The following is an 18,421-nucleotide window of genomic DNA, read 5'->3' as shown; positions in this document are numbered from 1 at the left end:
AACTCAGAGAATGCCCAAGAGAAAGGAGCTTGGCAGACCACCCTTTTCCAGCCTTCATTTTACATCTGGACCCGTGAAGGTCTCTGGTTTTTTTTTGCCCAAAGTCACCCAGCAGGCTGGGAGGGGGAGGCAGGGGAGCCCACATCCCCCAGGTCAGGAAGTTCCCACCAGTTTACACAGGCTCCACGGAAGTAGGGAATACCAGGGGAACAGACTCGGAGTGGACTCAGGGAGCACTGTGGCCCTCCGCCAACGGCCGACAGGCCCCTCCCCGCAGACGGCCTCCACGTGGCCCTTGCCCACCTAGCACCCCCATGGCCAGGCCTCCCAGGGCGATGCCCATGGCGTTGCCTCGCTCTTCGTCATCCGTGTACACACTGGCCAGCATGCCCATCCCTAAACAAGAGAAGAAATGCTCAACAGCCAAGCTCTCCAGGGAGCACCAAAAGAAATCACCTGTGACTCGCCCTCCCTCTCGGGCCCAGACCTGTGATCTCCCAAACCGGCCAGATGCACAGAAATGTAAGACGAAGCAGAAGCCAAGGAGAAAGCAGTACCCTCCTTAAGCACCCCTCCCCAAGCACCACGACTAATACCGTGATTCCCTACATTATTCCAGCCAATTCCGCAAGGGGCTGGCCAGCCAGCCCTGGGGCCACTGACTTACCAGGCGTTTTTGCACACCTACCAGCTACAGACGAGCAGGATGAGCCAATGCCCTGTAGCGACCTGGCGATGAGCAGGAAGGCGTAGCTGCTGGAGAAGGCGAACACTGCCGGGGGAGCGGCCCGGCGGCGCATCAGTCCCAGCCTGATGCCTCACACGGGCTCCGTGAAGCCAGCCCTGAACCCGACGGCCCATTTCTGGACTAACCGCACTGCACTTTAGTGCCACGAACCGCTTGACGGACCCCCTTCTGCAACTGTGGCCAATACACAGCCCCCCACCCCCACCCTGGGGTTGCAGCCTCGATTCCCGGTGTGGGGTCCTCAGAGCCCATCCCGTGACCCACACGCAGAAGGCAAACAGTAGACACTTACTAATTGTTGACACAAACATGATGCAGAATCCCGCAAACATTGGAATTGGATAGCCGATTCTGCAAAAGAAAAGCATGGGGACACTTTGGTGACTCTCTGTATTTTTCTAAGGCTTTATATGGAGTCTCTCCTGCCTACCCTTTGGGATCAGGCGGATGAGTGTTTGGTCGACTTTTCTAAAAATTCATATAGTTGGTGCTTCCTATGTGACCTTTTCGTGTTTGACTGCCTTGGAACATGAATACATTTCAGGATTGCCACTCTGAACAGAAATTTCTCTGCACTAAATGTTAACACAATATTGGCAAGCAACCCAGAGCATGTCTAAAATACACAACCCCGGTTCCCATCTTTTTTTTTTTTTTTTTAATTCTTCAATTACTGTCTTTGCTAGAGCTTCTCCAAAGGGACAATGGCAAGCAACGATTCCAGTAAAAGGTCATCAAGTGATTCAACTGGCAGCAGAGACTACATTTGAGAGGCATCAGGGATACAAGAAAATACTCAAGTCTATCTTCATATCGACCTCAACGGGGCCAGCCTAGAAAAATCGGCCTCGTTTTCTGTGCAAAAATTCAACATCCTGATTGCTCGGAAAGACCACGTGGGGTCCATACAGGGCTCTGCCCCGGGTGGACGGGGGCGGTGGGGAGACCCTGGTCTTCAGGTATCACATCCGGCCACCACCCACCTGCCAGCACGGGAGGGACGACAGAATGAGATGTGGATGATCAACTGCTACTATGGGACATAGTAGATGCTTCAGAAAGTGTTTCCTCCCCCCCACCCTTCTCTTCATTCGTTCCTCTCTGTTCCTGCAGGTAAGCAGACCGCTTGGCTCCTGCCACATGGATGGGACAGGAGAGTGAAGGCAGCTTCCTGGGTCCTGCTGCCCCGCGAGGGGGTTCAACGCCAGCTGAGTGGCCGCCCTCTAGCAGAACAGCCCAGAACATCTCCAGGCTTTGTTTCCTCCCAGCCCTAGACCCACTGGCTCCTGGACAGGAACCAAGTGAGGACCAAGGAGTCCTGAGTCCCCAGTTACTCAGCCTGAAGGGCTCTTCTCTTCCAGGCTTGACTAAAAAAATCATGACAACAATACCTTCATTTAAAGTTACATTCAGGGCACCTGGGTGGCTCAGTTGGTTAAGCGACTGCCTTCAGCTCAGGTCATGATCCCGGAGTCCCAGGATCGAGTCCCACATCGGGCTCCCTGCTCAGCAGCGAGTCTGCTCCTCCCTCTGACCCTACCCCCTCTTGTGCTCTCTCTCTCTCACTCTCTCTAATTAAAAAAAAATAAAATCTTAAAAAATAATAATAATAAAATTACATTCAATTCTCCAGGCTCTTATGCCCACCAGCTCAATGATTTGATAAGGGCAGATGACCACCTCCCCATCTCACAGGTGAAGAGACAGAGGTGCGAAACAGTGACTTGTCAAAGGTCCTGGGGCTAATTTCACTCAGGACTATCCTGCCCAGTCCAGGACTTTTCCCTGCAAACTTCACCACCTCCCCGGGAAGCCAAAGGACATATGTGGCTTTAAATAAAATCTTTCCAAAAGTTCCTGGTCATACTCCCGCCTCCCCCCATTTTTTTTTTTAACTGCTTCATGTGCTCCAGAAACTAGCAAAAATACACATAGCATCGCAAAATCATGTCAGATTCCCAAACAGCCCTCTGTCCCATGCAAAAATTCCCCTACTATGACCGGAGATGAGTTTATTAATTCACCAGGCGGGGCTCGGAGCCAATCAGACAAACCAGGAAAGAAGCCAGGGTTCGACACAGCAGCTCCGATGGGCGTCAGATGGCAGCATCTCTAACCTCAGCTAGCCTGGAGCCGACTGCTCTGTGCGCTTTCCTCACTTAGGCAAAAGAACCCCATTCGCAACCCCAGGCCCTACACAGCACTGCCAGATACTGAATAAAGAAACTTCCAAGAGGCTCAGCGAGGAGAACTCACAGGCAGTTCATTTTTCCCCAGCAACTCCTGCACATCTTGGGGAGAGAATGGAATATGGCAATGCTTGTAGCTGCCCTAGAATAGACAGAGCCTTCTCACCCCCTTTCAACACACCCCTTGGAAAACAACGTACTTGTCGAAGCTGGTGGAAATACCAGTGCAACGATGCTCAATCTGCAGCCCTGATAACTGGCCAGGGCCACCTGGCAGGACACATCTCGAGTAGCTTCTTCTTACCAGGAGGCTCTGGCATTCCCCAAGACCATAAGTAGGAAACTAGCAATGGGGTCCCTTGTGATTCTCACCGCAGCTCCTTGAGGTAGCTGGCAGGACCCTCATTTTTCAGACGACTACCTTTTAGGGCCAGGGAATTTAAGTAACTTGTCCCAAATTCAGGATAACAGGCCTATTTTGAGCGCCTGGGGTGTGTCCGGTCCTGCTGGCATACACGTGGGTGGGGATGCCCAATACGGGAGCACAGGGTCACACTGCGTGGGTGGAACGGACGGTCTCTGGGTTAGCAGCAGGTAGCTCTGTGCCCAGAGGGCTATGTGCTTACACAGGATTCTTGTTACCAAGCCCAGGTGCTGTGTTTGCTTTAAAACCACTGCAGCTACAGGCTGTTTGTTTTAAATCCCTTTGGGATTTTAATAAGCACGTAGGGAATAACCACGTGGCCAAACTGGAAGGAAACTCAAAGGTTGGCCAGGCCAAACCCTCATGCTGGATGAGATCATGGAGGTTCAAAGGTAGAATGGCTCGGGGCGCCTGGGTGACTCAGGCATTTAGTGTCTGCCTTCGGCTCAGGTCATGATCCCGGGGTCCTGGGATCAAGCACTGCATCGGGCTCCCTGCTCAGTGGGGATCCTGCTTCTCCCTCTCCCCCCCTGCCCTCCCCCACTTGTGTTCCCTCTCTGGCTGTCTGTCAAAAAATAAATTAAAATCTTAAAAAAAAAAAAAAAAGAGAGAGAGAGAGAGTGGCTCACCCCTGGTGGCAGAGCGAGCCAACCACTCTGGATACCCCTGGGCTCGCACGGCTTCCTTCCCGTTACCAGATACACATGCCCCCTATACTTCCATTGCCGGCCAGGCTGCTGAGCGGGCTGCCCAGTGGAAAGTGCTGGGCAGCATCTTCCCCCAGGGCTCAGTGACAAGGCAGCAGGGCACAATGGGCAGATCCTGGACCCCTCCACCCTCAAATTCTTCTACCCCTCCCCACCCCCCAAACACCCACCTCCAAAGGAAAGTTGTCCCGTGCCCCAGGGTCACTGAGTGATGGGCAGATCACCAGTGCCCTTTCTCCTTCCCCACAATGTCTCCTAAATGGACAAAGACTCAAGTGACATTAGTCATGAAGATCTGAGTCAGCCTCTCGTCTCAGTGCTAAGCAGAGCTAGATCTGATAGAGCAAACCTTTAGCAAAATATCCCATTACCATTCCCTTATGCGTCATCCCAGCCCACGGTCGTCCTCTGTAGAGCATCAGGGAGCAGTTAATCCAATTGAAATAAGACTAAAAGTCATATATTGAATCCCCAGGAAAAAAAAGTACAAAGCAATAAAAGTGGTGCTCATTATATATACCTACACACCAGTGGAGAAACTCCACAGTCCCTAAATCATCACTGAAAATCAGTATTTTTTTCTTTAATAGAACTAGCTTATCTTTGCCATAGAGACCAATGCACGCCCCATTCTCAGGGCTGTTAAAAGTCAGGCTCCCTCTGCCTGACACAAAGTAGGGGATCCGAAAGGGTACAAACGATCATCAGATGAGACAAGAGGAGGCATCTCCCTTTTCAATGATCTTCTGAAAGGTGGTGCAGTAAGAGAGATCAGTAATGAATGATGCCTAACGTTTGCTAAAATGTACTACTAGGGAGTTGACTGTCCCCCATTTCATAGACAAAACAAAATTCTTAGGTTTAGTCCTTAAGTCTGTCTTGTTCAGCTATCAGATGCACGCAGGGAGTTACGCGAGCCGTGGACTTCATACTTTTGTGGGTGGGGGTGACCCCTGTCCCAGCCACACAGCTCAAGTGGGGGCTTGGCTCCTGCGGGAAACACCCCATCAACTGCCAGCTTCTCTCCAGTTCAGAGGCAAAGACTGTGTCACACCATCCTAACAACATCTAAGACGGGAGATCACTTTCCAGAAGAGCTGGTTTCCCTGTCCTCGGAAGCAATGAAAAGGTCACTGCTTATTCCCACAGAGCCTACTTCGGACCAACTGGCTGAAGCGAAGGAAAAAAAAATTACCACTGTGCATTCTGTAGAGACTCCATGCCCTGCGGCTTCCTTCTTGTCATTCAGATGTAGGCTAAGATTTGTGAGGACAAATAACTGGCTTTCAAATATACGAGGTAACTATGGAAATATATTAAGCCACTGATGCTGGCTTGATAAAAAGCAGACCAGGGAGCCGCCAACAACGAGCGAAGGAGGAAGCCGAGGGAGCTGTCCCCCAAGCACCCCGAGTTAACTCTTTCCCCAGCCATCCAGTGCATCTGGAACAGCTCTTGGTTCTCAAGATGCAACAACTACGGAAGCCCCAGAGTAAGCAAGTGAAGACCATGATGCCACGTTCTTAACCTGATTTATGGAGAGAAACAGAAAGGTGCTTTTGCAGTGTTTGTCTGCCTGGAACATTCCCGTTAGGTCTACCTATGCCTCAAATTCACTCACGGGGGTAGACGGTAACAGATGCTGCTAGTCGAGTTCCTTCTACCCCTCCCTTTGATGCACAGCTGCAATCGTGAGATGAATAAACTGGAATTAGAAACCTCATGAGCCTCAAAGATAAAAATCAAGGCACCCGCGGGCTTTGGAAAGCGCGCTGCTGGATATGCGAGCACCAATCTTGCCAAAATCAAAAGTCCTTCGCTCCCTCTCTGGGCATCTGTTTCCAGTAAAAATGTAGCACCTGAAGATGAAATCAAACAGGAATAAAACTTGTATATTAGCAGCGCAATGGGCAATTAAACATTTCTCAGGAATTGTCATTTTTTATCTCAGGGTTTGGAAGGAGAGCACTTCTCCAGTATTTAAAACAACATACCGGCAGCCCACCTCTAGGATCACCCACCCATAAGAGCCACTCAGGCAGCAGCACCTTGACCATGAATAGCAGGGTCCGAGCCATGACATGACGCATGTGATGAGTGGGTCCCACTTACAACAAAAGGCTCTAGAAAGGAGGGGCTCCAACCAGCCTCCCCGTAGCTTCCCCAGTTTCGGGGGATATAGGAGACCTTTCTTTTCCCCACTGTCAGAAGCAAGCAGGGCCAGATCACACCAAGAGCAAGAGAAAGATATTTTTCCAGAGCTGGGGAGGTAAGGGAGGGTCCATGTCCAAAAAAAAACCACACAGGTTTTCTTCTAAACTCCCTACCCGATGATTAAAAGATAGCAATCGGGGGGCACCTGGGTGGCTCTGTTGGTTAAGTGTCTTGACTCTTGATTTCAGCTCAGGTCATGAGATCGAGTCCCAGGTCCGGCTCCGTGCTCAAAAGGGAATCTGTTGGAGATTCTCTCTCCCTCTACTCCTCCCCCAGCTCGTGTGCACATGCTCGCTAATAAATAGATCTCAAAAAAAAAAAAAAAAATAGCAATCAACAACTCACTGTTTGGGCTTTCACTTTCACTAGCTCAGCCTGGTACAATTAGAGCCCAAACAGATGCAAGGAGGACAGGTTCTGACCTGCGCTGTTGATTCTGAGTAGTGAATTGTAAAACCTATAAATCACGAAGCAGGTGGAAAGAACAGGAAAGGAGGAAGACACCCAGACAGAGTCTGGTCACTGGCTCTAGCCCTGCCGCTGCCCGGGGCGGACGATTTCTCTTCCTGAGTGACAAACTCCTTTGCCTATAAAATGGTAGGACTGGCCCCAAAGCCCTTGCTAAAGTCTCTTTCAGCTCTGATGCTCCATGCTTTTAACCACTCTTTCTTTAATCAGAAATGTATTAACCAACTGCAAAATGCTGTTTTAAACACTTGTTTACGACGCTGAAAATGTGAGTCACACATCTTGTTCATAATTGAGGATGCAATTGGCACAAATTACATCAAAAGACTAACTGCAGGGGCTCACAAGGGAAAGCCCTGTAAAGGAAAGTGGAATATATCACGTCTCTGAGCAGAGCTGTGGGGTGCTCAGAAACGCCGCAAATCCTCAAAATTCATGTCTAGTGGGCTTGGAAAATACGGAATATACAAAAATCAGGATCATTTTGGAGGGACAACAGAGTTCGCGCTGTATCAATGTTACAACTTGTTTGCATTTCCATATTACAAGGCAGCAATAGATACGCTTTTGAAATTTGCTGGGGGAACTAGTCAGGGATTACAATTTTGCTCTAAACTGCAAAGTGGATTAACTCATCACAAGAAGAGACCGAATTTCACAGGTCACAGAACAAAATTAGGTTTCTCTTGGAAGACTTTTTTTTCTTTTGAGCCCCAAACAGGAGCCTTGAGTGGCTACAATATCAAAGCCTTTGGAGTATTTAATAGGGGAAAAGGTCTCACGGGCTTTAAACAAGCTTCTTCCCCATGGTGTAAGCAAAGCATTCAAAACAAGAATGGGATTTTTTTTAAAAAAGCTTTTCATTTGCCATTTGCATTTGGAAGATTGGGACGCTCACACCATTTCGGCCGAGTTTCTGAGTGCTGTATTGCACTCCTCAGCTAGGACGATTCGTGCCCCAGTGATTGGCGAGGCATTATTACAGTAATGTCTTCAATTTTCCTCATATAGCCTTCGAGCTGTTTGCTTTCTCAGAATACAAAACCCGGAGACGTTTTCTGTAATTACACCAGATGCGTTTTAAGAGGCACTCTTAGAGAAAAACAACCCTTCGACGGCTATTTGGTTTTCTCGCTGAAGAAGAGCGAAACCTCCAAATGGCACCTTGATAACCGTGCTTCGAGGTGGGCTCCCAGTCAGCCTGTCCTTGCGAGGTTCATTTGCTCAGCATATTTTAACCTGGCAGCTTCGTAATATTGCTTGACACAGACGGCGGGGGCGGGGCGGTGATGGACGGGGCTTGGGATTTTTAAAAATTTATTCAGGGACACTGCTACCCAGTCCAGAGAGTCAGAGTGCAAACGCCTAAAACGTGCTTCCATCCAAGTGGCCACGGGTACGTGACCAGAAACCTGTATGTGCGTCTCAGGCCTGCCCGGTGTGGGGGTCGGGGGAAAGGCCAGATCCACCTGAGCCTCTGCCACCACCCCGGGGCCCCCCACTCAACAGACCTCCTTTTCTCTGCCCCAGAGCCAGCCCCATCTCAGGAGGGCCCTGTGCTTGCTTTAATAATCTATTGTTACATTCTTGAAATGCTCAATAGTATTTGAACAAAGGGCCCTGCGAGTAACGTAGCTGGGCCTGCTTCCCCTACCACAGGCCCAAACCTGGGTGAATGTAAAGATATCCCTGCTCCCAGACTACACAGGGTGCCAGGCTGACCTACTGAAAATTGTGCTGGGTTCCTGGACTCTTCAACTTGGCTTTGGAACATCTAGTGGCTCCCAAGTGCCCCCTCACTCCAACAAAACCCCCCTCCTCTCCCGGCCTGGCACCTGGGGCCTCTTCCAGCCTTGCCCTGGCCCGTCCTGCTTGCCCTGCCTTCCTTATTCAGAGGAATAACCCCCCCCAGCCCCACGGCCTCCTTTCCAGCTCTACTCTTGGTCTCCGCTCCTGTGTCTGCGCCTGTCTCACAAGTAGGACTCCGGGCACTCCCCTCTCTACCACTTTTCTGCCTGAGGGCCATGGTGTGTGTATGGCTATCCACAGCCCCCACACACTGTACCAGCTCCCCCTCTCTGCAGCTGATGCCAGCAGGGGCTGCCTCGCTCTTTTCTCCAGCCTCCTGGCCTCCGCGTTGAGGCCCTGACGCACCGGGCAGAGCTGGCCACCTCAGCTGTAGAATACTAGCCAGATAGCCATTGACAGTAGAGACGGGAACAATTATTCAAAATTAGGAGGGGGGGTCCAGAAAAAAAAAAAAATCCAGAACATCCAGATTAACATAAAGCTAGCTTGGAGCATCATCTGGGGGCATTGTTGGCCGGTTTGATTTATCCAGAAAACAGCTTCACTTTTCTCTTTGTGCACGTGGACCCAGCTCAGTAACTGGCCAGGGAGCCGCTTACACTGCCCATAGCCTCAGCGTCCACTAAAATTCCAACGATGAGGCAGGACCACTGGTCTTTGTCCACAGTCCCAACCCCCCCCCCGCCCCCCACTGCCATCTTGAGGCTTCACCCCGCCAGCTGGAAAGCAAACCACCCTGGCTTGCTTTAGGGAAGTGGGTGACCCGAGGTAGAAGACAAGACAAAGCTGTGTGACACACTGAATCCAATGACGATGCCATGTGGCTGCAGACTTCTTGCTGCCCAAGAGTGAGTCTGGCAAATGCACTAATGAAATCCGGCATTTAGACAGAATCAGAGTTCTCCCACTTGGGGAGGGCCCCTTTCTTCTCTTTCAGTAGTGTCTCATCTCACTTCCTAAGCAATAGAGGGGGCAACAGAAAGGCTGAACAAATGCAAAGTCGTGATTTAGGAAACAAAAAGGAGGAGATCGGGGTTCTTCCCCAGCTCACCCACCACTGGTTTTCCACCTTCTGATGAATGAACAAGAAACAGAATCCCAGGGAGAAATAACTTGGAAACAATATAAATATGAAACCCCTTGGCCAGGGTCGCCTGGGAGGTTCAGTTAGTTAAGCCTCCGGCTCTTGGTTTGGGCTCAGGTCATGAACTCAGGGTCGTGGGATCGAGCCCCGTATGGGGCTCCGCGCTCAGTGTGGAGTCGGCTTCAGATTCTTTCTCCCAGGTCCCCCTCTGCTCCTCCCTACACGTGCGCACGTGCACTCTTTCACTCTCTCTCTCAAATAAAACCTTTTTAAAAAAACAACAAAAAACCCCTCCTTGGCCAAAATAACAGAACCTACCTGTTGGTCAGCATTCCTACAAAGGGGTTGGTGAGGAGCTGGACGGTAGCTTTAGAGGCAAAGAGCAGGCCAACTTGCACGTTCTCATTCAGGAGGTCCTTGTCCTCACTGGGACAGTCAGAAGGCCCCGTGGAGGTGTTCGTCACTGCACGCTGTGTGGTGGCCGGCAGCAACCCCCCGTGAAGGGCTCGGGTGCTGTTCCCCGTGACTATGGTGGTGTTGTCATAATAAGAGAAGATGCTCTGGAAGCGGTCTGAGGGAGAGGCTGTGAGCCCTGGCTTGGCGGTCTGGATTTCGGTGGCGTTCTTCTCATGATTAATGCTATACAAGTAGCTTGGGATGATCGGAACTGCGGACAACAACATAGATGGAACCTTCGAGGACGCTGAGCCCCAGGAGGCTGCGAGAGGTCCGTCTGCTTTGTGCAGAAGGGACCTGCCTGGGGTTCTGGGCCTCTGTGGGGTTGCTCATTTACAGGGTTCCCTCCCAGGAATAGGTTAGGAAAGCAAAATGGGGTCTGAAGTCTGTTCAGGGCTGACCTGGGGTCAACGAGAGCTCCTCAGAGAGAGACTCAGAGAGACCTTTCAGTGAATGAATCCAAGAAATAGAAATTGAAATTTCATTATGTGTCTTAGGGGAAGATAAAGCCACAGGAAGTAATAATTTGGAAATTCTGCAACAGGCCCACTTCATCTTTCTAGTACTTGAGTGGGAGTCCACAATTTTTCATACAACCTGGAAAATGTAAAAATTCCTGAGACTTCTATAAAGAAAAACTGATGTAATAGCCAGCTCTAGGCATGTGTGTGACAACAGAGCGTTCAACACAAAGGAGAAGTGAGGTCCTTGTTACTGAACTCGGATGAGCCCCAATACTCTGGTAGTCCTAGAGGTGAGAACCCACAAATGGAGAGGAGGGGCATAACCCACCCCTGAGAATCCGAATTAAAAAATATATTCATTAGAAATTTAGACATGAAGGAAAAGCATACCAAATGCTGCTATTAATGGGGCTAATTAAGAGACCTGGGTTTTAATTGTTTTTCAAAAATCCATTATAGGGAAAAGACTAAAACCAACACTGTTTAAATTGCTCTTGAAAAGATCCTGAAACCTTTCCATCTCCAGCCATGCATTGATAACAATATATTTACATGTCACTTCCCTTTTTGGGGAGGGATGTTGACTTGTTCCTTTAAATGTGAAGCCGAATTGTTAACCCACCTTGCTGGTTGGCATAATAATTATTGTAACATTATTTTGAACCCTGGGGAATTGCTGGTTCTTAGTAGAAATCTTTTTCATCGCGGCCAAAGTAGGCAGGGGGAAGCAGGAAATTATCAGGAGGAAACACAAGTTCCGGTTCTTAACAGATATCACATTTTTTGACCTGACCACCAGGAAAACGAAGCCACAAAACGCGACTGCAACTAGCCCAGTGCGGCAGACCTGGGGATGGGGATGGGGATGGGGGCTGGACGGGAGAAGGGGGAAGGAGAGGTTTTGGCAAGATGTGTTCTCCAACTTTCCCGAGCGCGCTCAGGGGCGGGGGGGGCGGGGCCGGGGAGGAAGGTACCCAGGGAAGGGGTCCCCGGGGCGGGGGGCCGCCCGGCCCGTACGTACCCACGACGGTGAGCAGCATGTTGTCCAGCAGCAGCGCCAGGAACACGATGAACAGGATGAGCTTCCGCGAGTGGCGGCTCTCCAGCAGCCAGCGGAGCAGCGCCAGCTCGCTCAGGGCCATGGCTGGGCGGCTGGGCTGCGGGCGCGGCGCGCGGTGAGGGGCCACGGCGGGCCGGGGGGCTCCCCGCACCCGCAACGCTCGGAGCGCGCCCGGGCAGCAGGAGAGGTCCGGGAGCCGCGCGCACGGGCCGGGCCCCGGCGTCCCACCCTCGGCTCGCCTGCGCTCGGGCTCAGCGCCGCCCGCGAGCGCCGTCGGGGCCCGAAGCTGGGGCCGCGGGGTTGCGTCCCGCTCTCCGCCGCCCCCGAGGCCCCCGTCCTCCCACCAAGCGCTCGGAAGGCGCCGCGGGACCCCGCGCCCCGTGCGGCCGGCGCCCCGGCCACCCCGGAGACCCACGCGCGGCGCTGGCGTTCTTCCCCGCTCCCCGCGCGACCCCGCTGTCCCCGCGCCGCCTCCTCCCACTTCCCGCGTTACCTCGGGGTCGCCTGCCCTACACCGTGGGCTCCGTCCGTGCGCGCCGGGTCGCAGCCTCCACCCCAGCGCCCCGCCGCCGCCGCCGCCGCTCACTTTACCCGGTCCGGCTCTGACGTCACGGCCGGCGGGGGCGGGAGGGCGCCACCTTCCATCCCGGCCTCAGCACCCCCTCTCCCCAGACCTGCGCCGGCCTCCCCGGCTCTCCGTCCGGACCCGACGGTGCGCCATCCCAAGCCGTCCGGGGGACGCGGCTGGGGCGCCGAGGGAAGAAGTCAGGGGCCCCAGAGCGGGAGGTCAAGGGTCCTGCGGTTAAGGTCAGGGCCAAGAGGGCGAGTCCGGGATTAGTCCTTTCACCTGGCCCCAGGTAGGGGCTGCAGCTGCTCTTTGAGCCTCACCGCCTCTGAGACTGGCCGTGAGGACGTGAAGGCTACTGGATGAGAGTGCCAGGGAAAGGGGTCATAGGGTGTTGGGAGACAGGGACAGATCTCTTTCCAGGGGAAGCCACTGAGCACCCCCACCATTCCTCTCCTCTCCCCCCCCCCCCCCCCCCGAGCATGATGCAGGGTGCCACTTGGAGTCTTTGACGGGCAGGTCCTTGGGTCCCCTCAGGTTGGGATGGGGAAACAGGGGGAAAGGGGACACCTCTGTGTGTAGGCACCCCAAGAACAGTGGGGACGTGAAGACCCCAGCCCTGGGAGCCTAGGACTCAGAAAGTAGGAGTAGGGGCCTGGGCCTCTGGGGCCAGCAGGAGTATGTCACCCTGGACAGGGGACACTAGAGACCAGGTAGGTACCTGGCATCTTAGTAAAAGGACTGGGGAGGCAGCTGGTCCAGATCCCGTATGCTGTAGTCCTCTACTCTTTGTGCTAGGCCAAGTGGGGGGCGTGGGCCTGGTTAAGACAGGCCTGTTTGTAGGTGATCAGGAGCTGTAATCCTCACTCCCAAGGGGTAAGGGCCCACCTTTGATTTCCAAGTCCCTCCGTTTTATAAGCAGAACAGAAACAAACAGATGTCCTGACACAGCTGGAGCTTTGGAGACCCTTCTGGGGGGTGGAAGGAACTGGAGCTAGTTTCTTGGAAAGCCACATAGAATAAAGGTAACCCCGCTGCAGTCTCCTAGCCATGGAGCCCAGCCTTGTTTTATTAATGTTGGCCTATTGTCAGCTGGAGGCTGCTTACAGCAGAGGGGGATGCGTGGTGCTCCCCACTCTCTCACCTCCTTCCTTCCATACACCCCCATGCTGCCCCTGATGTGTGAGAACGATGGCTGGATAAGTAAGTAGGTCAGTAAGATGGGGACTCCGGGATGTCCCAGGATGTGTCAACTGAAATATTAAACACGGAGAGAAGGAAAACCACTTAGGAGGAGAGAGTAGATGGCAGGGAGTCGTGGAGAGGGCTGTGGCGGGTATCACACTCGGGGAGTGCCCCAACGTGCCTGGAGTTTCAGAACCCAAAGACAGACTCTGCCCCATGCTCCCTTGGGCAGAGACGGGTCATGGTTAAGGGTTCTGGTCAGGATGCCTGGGTCCCACTCTGCTACTTCCTTGGTAGGTGACCTTGGGCAAATTACGTAGCCTCTCTGTGCCTTAGTTTCCCCATCTCTGACATGGGGATACTAATTGGAATGACTACAGGGTTGTAGTGAAGATGAAGTGGGAATCCCTTAACACAGTGCCCTGTGCAAAGTGAGAGCTTGGCTTGTCCACCATTCATTCACCCGATAAGGATTTATTGAGTGCTTACTACGTGCCAGGCATGATGGTTGATGCTGGGGAGACAGGAATGGTCGAAGCAGGCAAAATCACTGTTCTTGGGGTGCCTACACATTCTGGTAGCAGCACCATACAGGTGAATTTTAAAACTCCCTTTATGATTGTGTTGTTACAACAATCATTAGTAGCATATAAATGATAAAGGCATCATACACATATGAATTTTGATAATTATTAAACATAATAAGAAAAATTGTATTAGAAGTGCATGACTGAATGAGATGGATGGGGGGAGGATTTTTTGGCAAAAACAGGCACTAACATTGCCTCTGGGTGTTCTTATGCCTCAGGACGATATAACACAGTAAGGTGGTAAGAATCAGGTTGGATGAGAGGTGAGCGTCTTCTCTGACCAGTGGGAGACAGGGGGGATTATTGAAAGGGGAGGTGGTTAAGGAGCAACCTCATGTCTCTACCCGGGTCCATCTCAGCCAGATCATTTTTAAAATAGAGAACATGTGTAAATCGAGGGTCTCCCATGGCTTGAGAAGCCTTCATATATACCCAGTGTCCTGGCATTCCAGGTTGAAGATCCACCCTGGGAAGCCCAGTCTGATCTGGGCCTTTGGGGATCCACAACCTTCTCTTATCCCATTTAGCCCCTGCCTTCCCCTTCAGCCACCCTGGTTCCTCTCAGTGTTTCTCTGCCTCAGGGCCTTTGCAACTGTTCCCTCTGCCTGAGAAGATCTTCCCCTTCTTCTCCTAGTTATCTCCTTCTCATTCTTCTTTATCAGCCCTAACTGTCACTTCTTAATGAGAAGCCATCCTTTCGTGGACCCCACCTTCAGTATCAGACAGGGCCTTCTCTTTTAAACCCTCATGGGACCGTTACTTCCTCCAGAACTTGTCTCTCCATGAAGAATGATATTCCCATGAGTGTAAGCAATTATCTCTGTCTCTCCAGGTATCAGGACAAAGGACACTCTTTTTGCTCATCACCAAGATTGCCAAACACAGTCAGTGCTCATTAAATGCCTGTAAGGAGTATGAACACGGGGGATAGATAGTTCCCTGGGAACTCAGACGGCTGAGCTCAGCCACCAAGCCCCCTGCCTCCACCTGCCCCCACCCTTTCAAACACCAGGGACTGGGAAAGTACAAAGGTACCACCAGGGTTGGCTTTTTTCAGTAAATTTCAATATTTAGGAATGAGAAGGCATGAATGATAGGGAGCTGCTTAGAACATAGCAGCTATTTGAAATCGGCATTATTTGACATAAACTGGACGGAATCTCAGCTGTAGATAGCATCCTGATTGGGTCACTTTTACAAGTGATATGACTTTGGGCATTTACTAAACCCCTTTGTGCCTTCTTTCACGTCTGTCATTCAAGCATGATAAAAGGCCCCCTCCCAGAGTTGTTACGGGGATTCAGGGAGATGATGCTTGCATAGTGCCAGGCACACAGCAGATGCTCACGCTCATAAAATGTTGTCTGGCATTGGAAGCAGACACGTGAAAAGATGCTCAACATCATTCATCATCAGGGAAATGCAAATCAAAACTACAACGAGGTATCACCTCACACCTGGCAGAACGGTTAAAATCAAGAACACAAGAAACACGTATTGGCGAGAGTGTGGAGGAAAAGGACCCTCTTGCACTGTTGGTGGGAAAGCCACTGGCCCAGCCATGTCGAAAACGATATGCAAGTCCCTCAAAAAGTTAAAAATAGAACTACCCTACGATCCAGGAATCACCCTATGGGGTATTTACCCCCCAAAGAAATAAAGCATTAATTCAAAGGGATACATGCACCCATATGTTTGTAGCAGCATTCTTTACTCTAGCCAGACTGTGGAAGCAGCCCAAGTGTCCGTGGATGGATGAACAGATAAAGAAGATGTGGTGTATGTATTTAACGGAATATTATTCAGCCGTAAAAAAGAATGAGCTCTTGCCATTCTGTACCGACATGGATGGAGCTAGAGAGTATAACTATGCAAAGCAAAATGTCAGTCAGAGAAAGACAAATACCATATGATTTCACTCAGATGTGGAATTTAAGCAACAAAACAAATGAGCAAAGGGGGAGAAAAGAGAGGCAAACCAAGAAACGGACACTTCACTATAGAGAACGCACTGCTGGTGACCAGAGGGGGGCGGGAAACAGGTGCTAGGGATTAAGGAGGGCACTTGTGACGAGCACCAGGTGATGTATGGAAGTGCTGAATCACTATATTGTTCACCTGAAACTAAATATAACCCTATTAACTATATTGGAATTAAAACAAAATGATATCAAAATTTTAAGATGTGTTCCCTGGCATTGGAAAAGTGAACGTGCTGAGTACCTGGAAGGCGTAGGTGGTCTGTGGGGAAAATTCTTAGGGCCTCGCCTATGAGGGAACTTGGAATGAAGGAAAACAGACTTAGCTCCTGGGCATTGAACTATGAAATGCAAATAGTGTTCAGAGCAGAAATGAACAAAGGCGCCCTGAAGACACAATGGTTCTGACCTTAAAACCTGATGTACTAGGCAACACGGGGTGGGGGGGGTGTGAAAGGAGCCAGCGTACCCTCTGGAGAGCCAGGCACAGGGTGGAGCAGGCAGGTCACATGAAGGGAAGCCCAGAGGGCTGCCAAGCTCTTGAGGAGACACTCGGGCACACTAGTGATGAGAGACATGCCGATCAAAGACCGTGAGAAATAGTGCGACCCCCATCGGCCTGGCAACAGTTAGGAAGTTGGGTAAATGCCATTTGTTGGTGAAGATGTAAGGAAATGGGGTTCCTTACCTTGGGGTGGGGTGGGGGGACTGGTGCAGCCTTTCTGGAGAGCAATCAGGACTGCTTGGGGGAATGAAGTCAGCAGGCACCCTCTGATCCAGCCCTCTCTCCCCAATCCCTAAGGGGGCCAGAACAGGCAGAGACATTGCAGTGTCCTCGGCAGTGGTGGGCAGCTGCAGGCGAGCCCGCTTTCCATCCCTGGGGAACAAAGGAGTGGAATGAGGAGGAGCCCCCTGGAGCCGTGAGAGGCGGCACGTCGGATTACCCGCGTGTCTGCGCGCAGATTTCACAGTGATGAAGGAGGAAGGGAGGTGGGGGAGGGCAGAGAAGAGCAAGTTCTAGGGCGTGATTGCATGTTAGTTCATTAAAAGTACACAGAGCACCCCTGCCTATGTTGGGGCTTCATTCCTGTCCAAGGCTATGTATTGAGCACACGGACCTGGATGCCTTTGTAGGAGGAGGGGCCCAGGAGGGGGAATCCGGGATGAGGTGGGAAAGTGGAAAGACATAGAAATAAACCAAGAAATGGGCCTTGCAAAGACCAATGACCATAGTGTGCACAGAACCGAGACAGACGATCAGCTCTCTGTACAAGGGGCTCCTTTCCAAAGGGGCTGTCAGCCGTGATTGCCTGGAAAGGACAAAGGCTTTCCATGCAGAGGTGGCCGTATTGAGCACGTGGGCCACACGTGGATTGCATCTCCCAGGGATGGGCAGGGCTGTGCTGTGTCTCAAGCCCGACTGAGGGGGAATGACAGCCGATGGAAACCCAGATCCTCAGGAAAGAATGAAGAGCTTCAGAAAAGGTAAATAAATACCTGGCTAACTGCAACAGACTCAGATGTTTTGGGTTTTTTTCTCTCTTTTTTTTGACCTTTTCCCTTTCCAAACCTTTAACTCTTTAAAAATATAACACTGTCAAACAAAAGTATATTGCTCTTTTGATGGATTCGTGACATGTGCAGATGTATTACTTATAACAATAATAAGTAAAGGATGAGGTGGTTATGAGGCTATAAAGTGACCAGACTTCTATGTTTTACGTGTGGTGGTAGATTATTACCTGTAAATGGACTGTAAAAAATTAAGGATGTATATTGTAATCCGTAGGGACACCACTGTAAAAAATAATTCGAAGGAGAATAGCTGAACAGGAAAATCAAAATTAAACGGAATTCTATAAAGTATTCAAATCATTTTAAAAGGAGGGGAAAGGAGGAACAGATGAGCAAAAACAATGAGGAATGAATAAAATGATAGATGAAATCCAACTAGACCCCAAATTACTTTCAGTGGTAATGGACACTACATTTGAAAGACAGAAATTGTTAGGATGGTTTAAAAAAAAAAAAAGTCTGAACTCTACGCTGCCCGTAAGAGACATTCTTTAAATATAAAGACACAGATGGGTTGGAAGTCAATGGGTGGGAAAAATATACCAGGCAAACCGCAAGCATAGAACCCTGGAGTACTGTCAGGTCGTGTGGATTCCCAAACCAAACTTTAAACGGAGATATAAAGAAGGAACTCTAATCATGACAAAAGTGATCAGTGCAGTAGAAAAACATCATCATTCACAGCGTGTATGTACACCATAAGAGAACTTCAAAACATACGGAACAAAGCTAGACAGGAAGAAAAAAGACAATTTCACAATCCTTTTTTTTTTTAAAGATTTTATTTGAGAGAGAATGAGAGAGAGAGAGAGCATGAGAGGGGGAGGGTCAGAGGGAGAAGCAGACTCCCTGCCGAGCAGAGAGCCCAATGCGGGACTCGATCCTGGGACTCCAGGATCACGAC

The 18,421-nt window shown here is 50.8% G+C and overlaps 1 protein-coding gene across 1 annotated transcript in view; it reads right to left on the bottom strand.

Moving 5' to 3' along the window:
• SLC18A2 (solute carrier family 18 member A2) overlaps positions 1 to 11,705 on the bottom strand; it is a 35,703-nt gene extending 23,998 nt beyond the window's left edge. The window contains exons 1-5 of the mRNA XM_035029915.1: positions 11,585 to 11,705; positions 9,962 to 10,310; positions 1,041 to 1,099; positions 689 to 772; positions 304 to 396 (exon numbers count right to left, since the gene is read on the bottom strand). Coding sequence (XP_034885806.1) covers positions 304 to 396; positions 689 to 772; positions 1,041 to 1,099; positions 9,962 to 10,310; positions 11,585 to 11,705 — 706 coding nt within the window. The remainder of the gene's footprint in view (positions 1 to 303; positions 397 to 688; positions 773 to 1,040; positions 1,100 to 9,961; positions 10,311 to 11,584) is intronic.
• Between the last annotated feature and the right edge of the window lie 6,716 nt (positions 11,706 to 18,421).

Source organism: Mirounga leonina, unplaced genomic scaffold, assembly GCF_011800145.1.
Source record: "Mirounga leonina isolate KUSES-001 unplaced genomic scaffold, KU_Mleo_1.0 Mir_114, whole genome shotgun sequence".
Taxonomy (NCBI): Eukaryota; Metazoa; Chordata; class Mammalia; order Carnivora; family Phocidae; genus Mirounga; species Mirounga leonina.
Note: the sequence above shows the minus strand (reverse complement) of the source record. Positions and strands in the feature narration are given on the sequence as shown.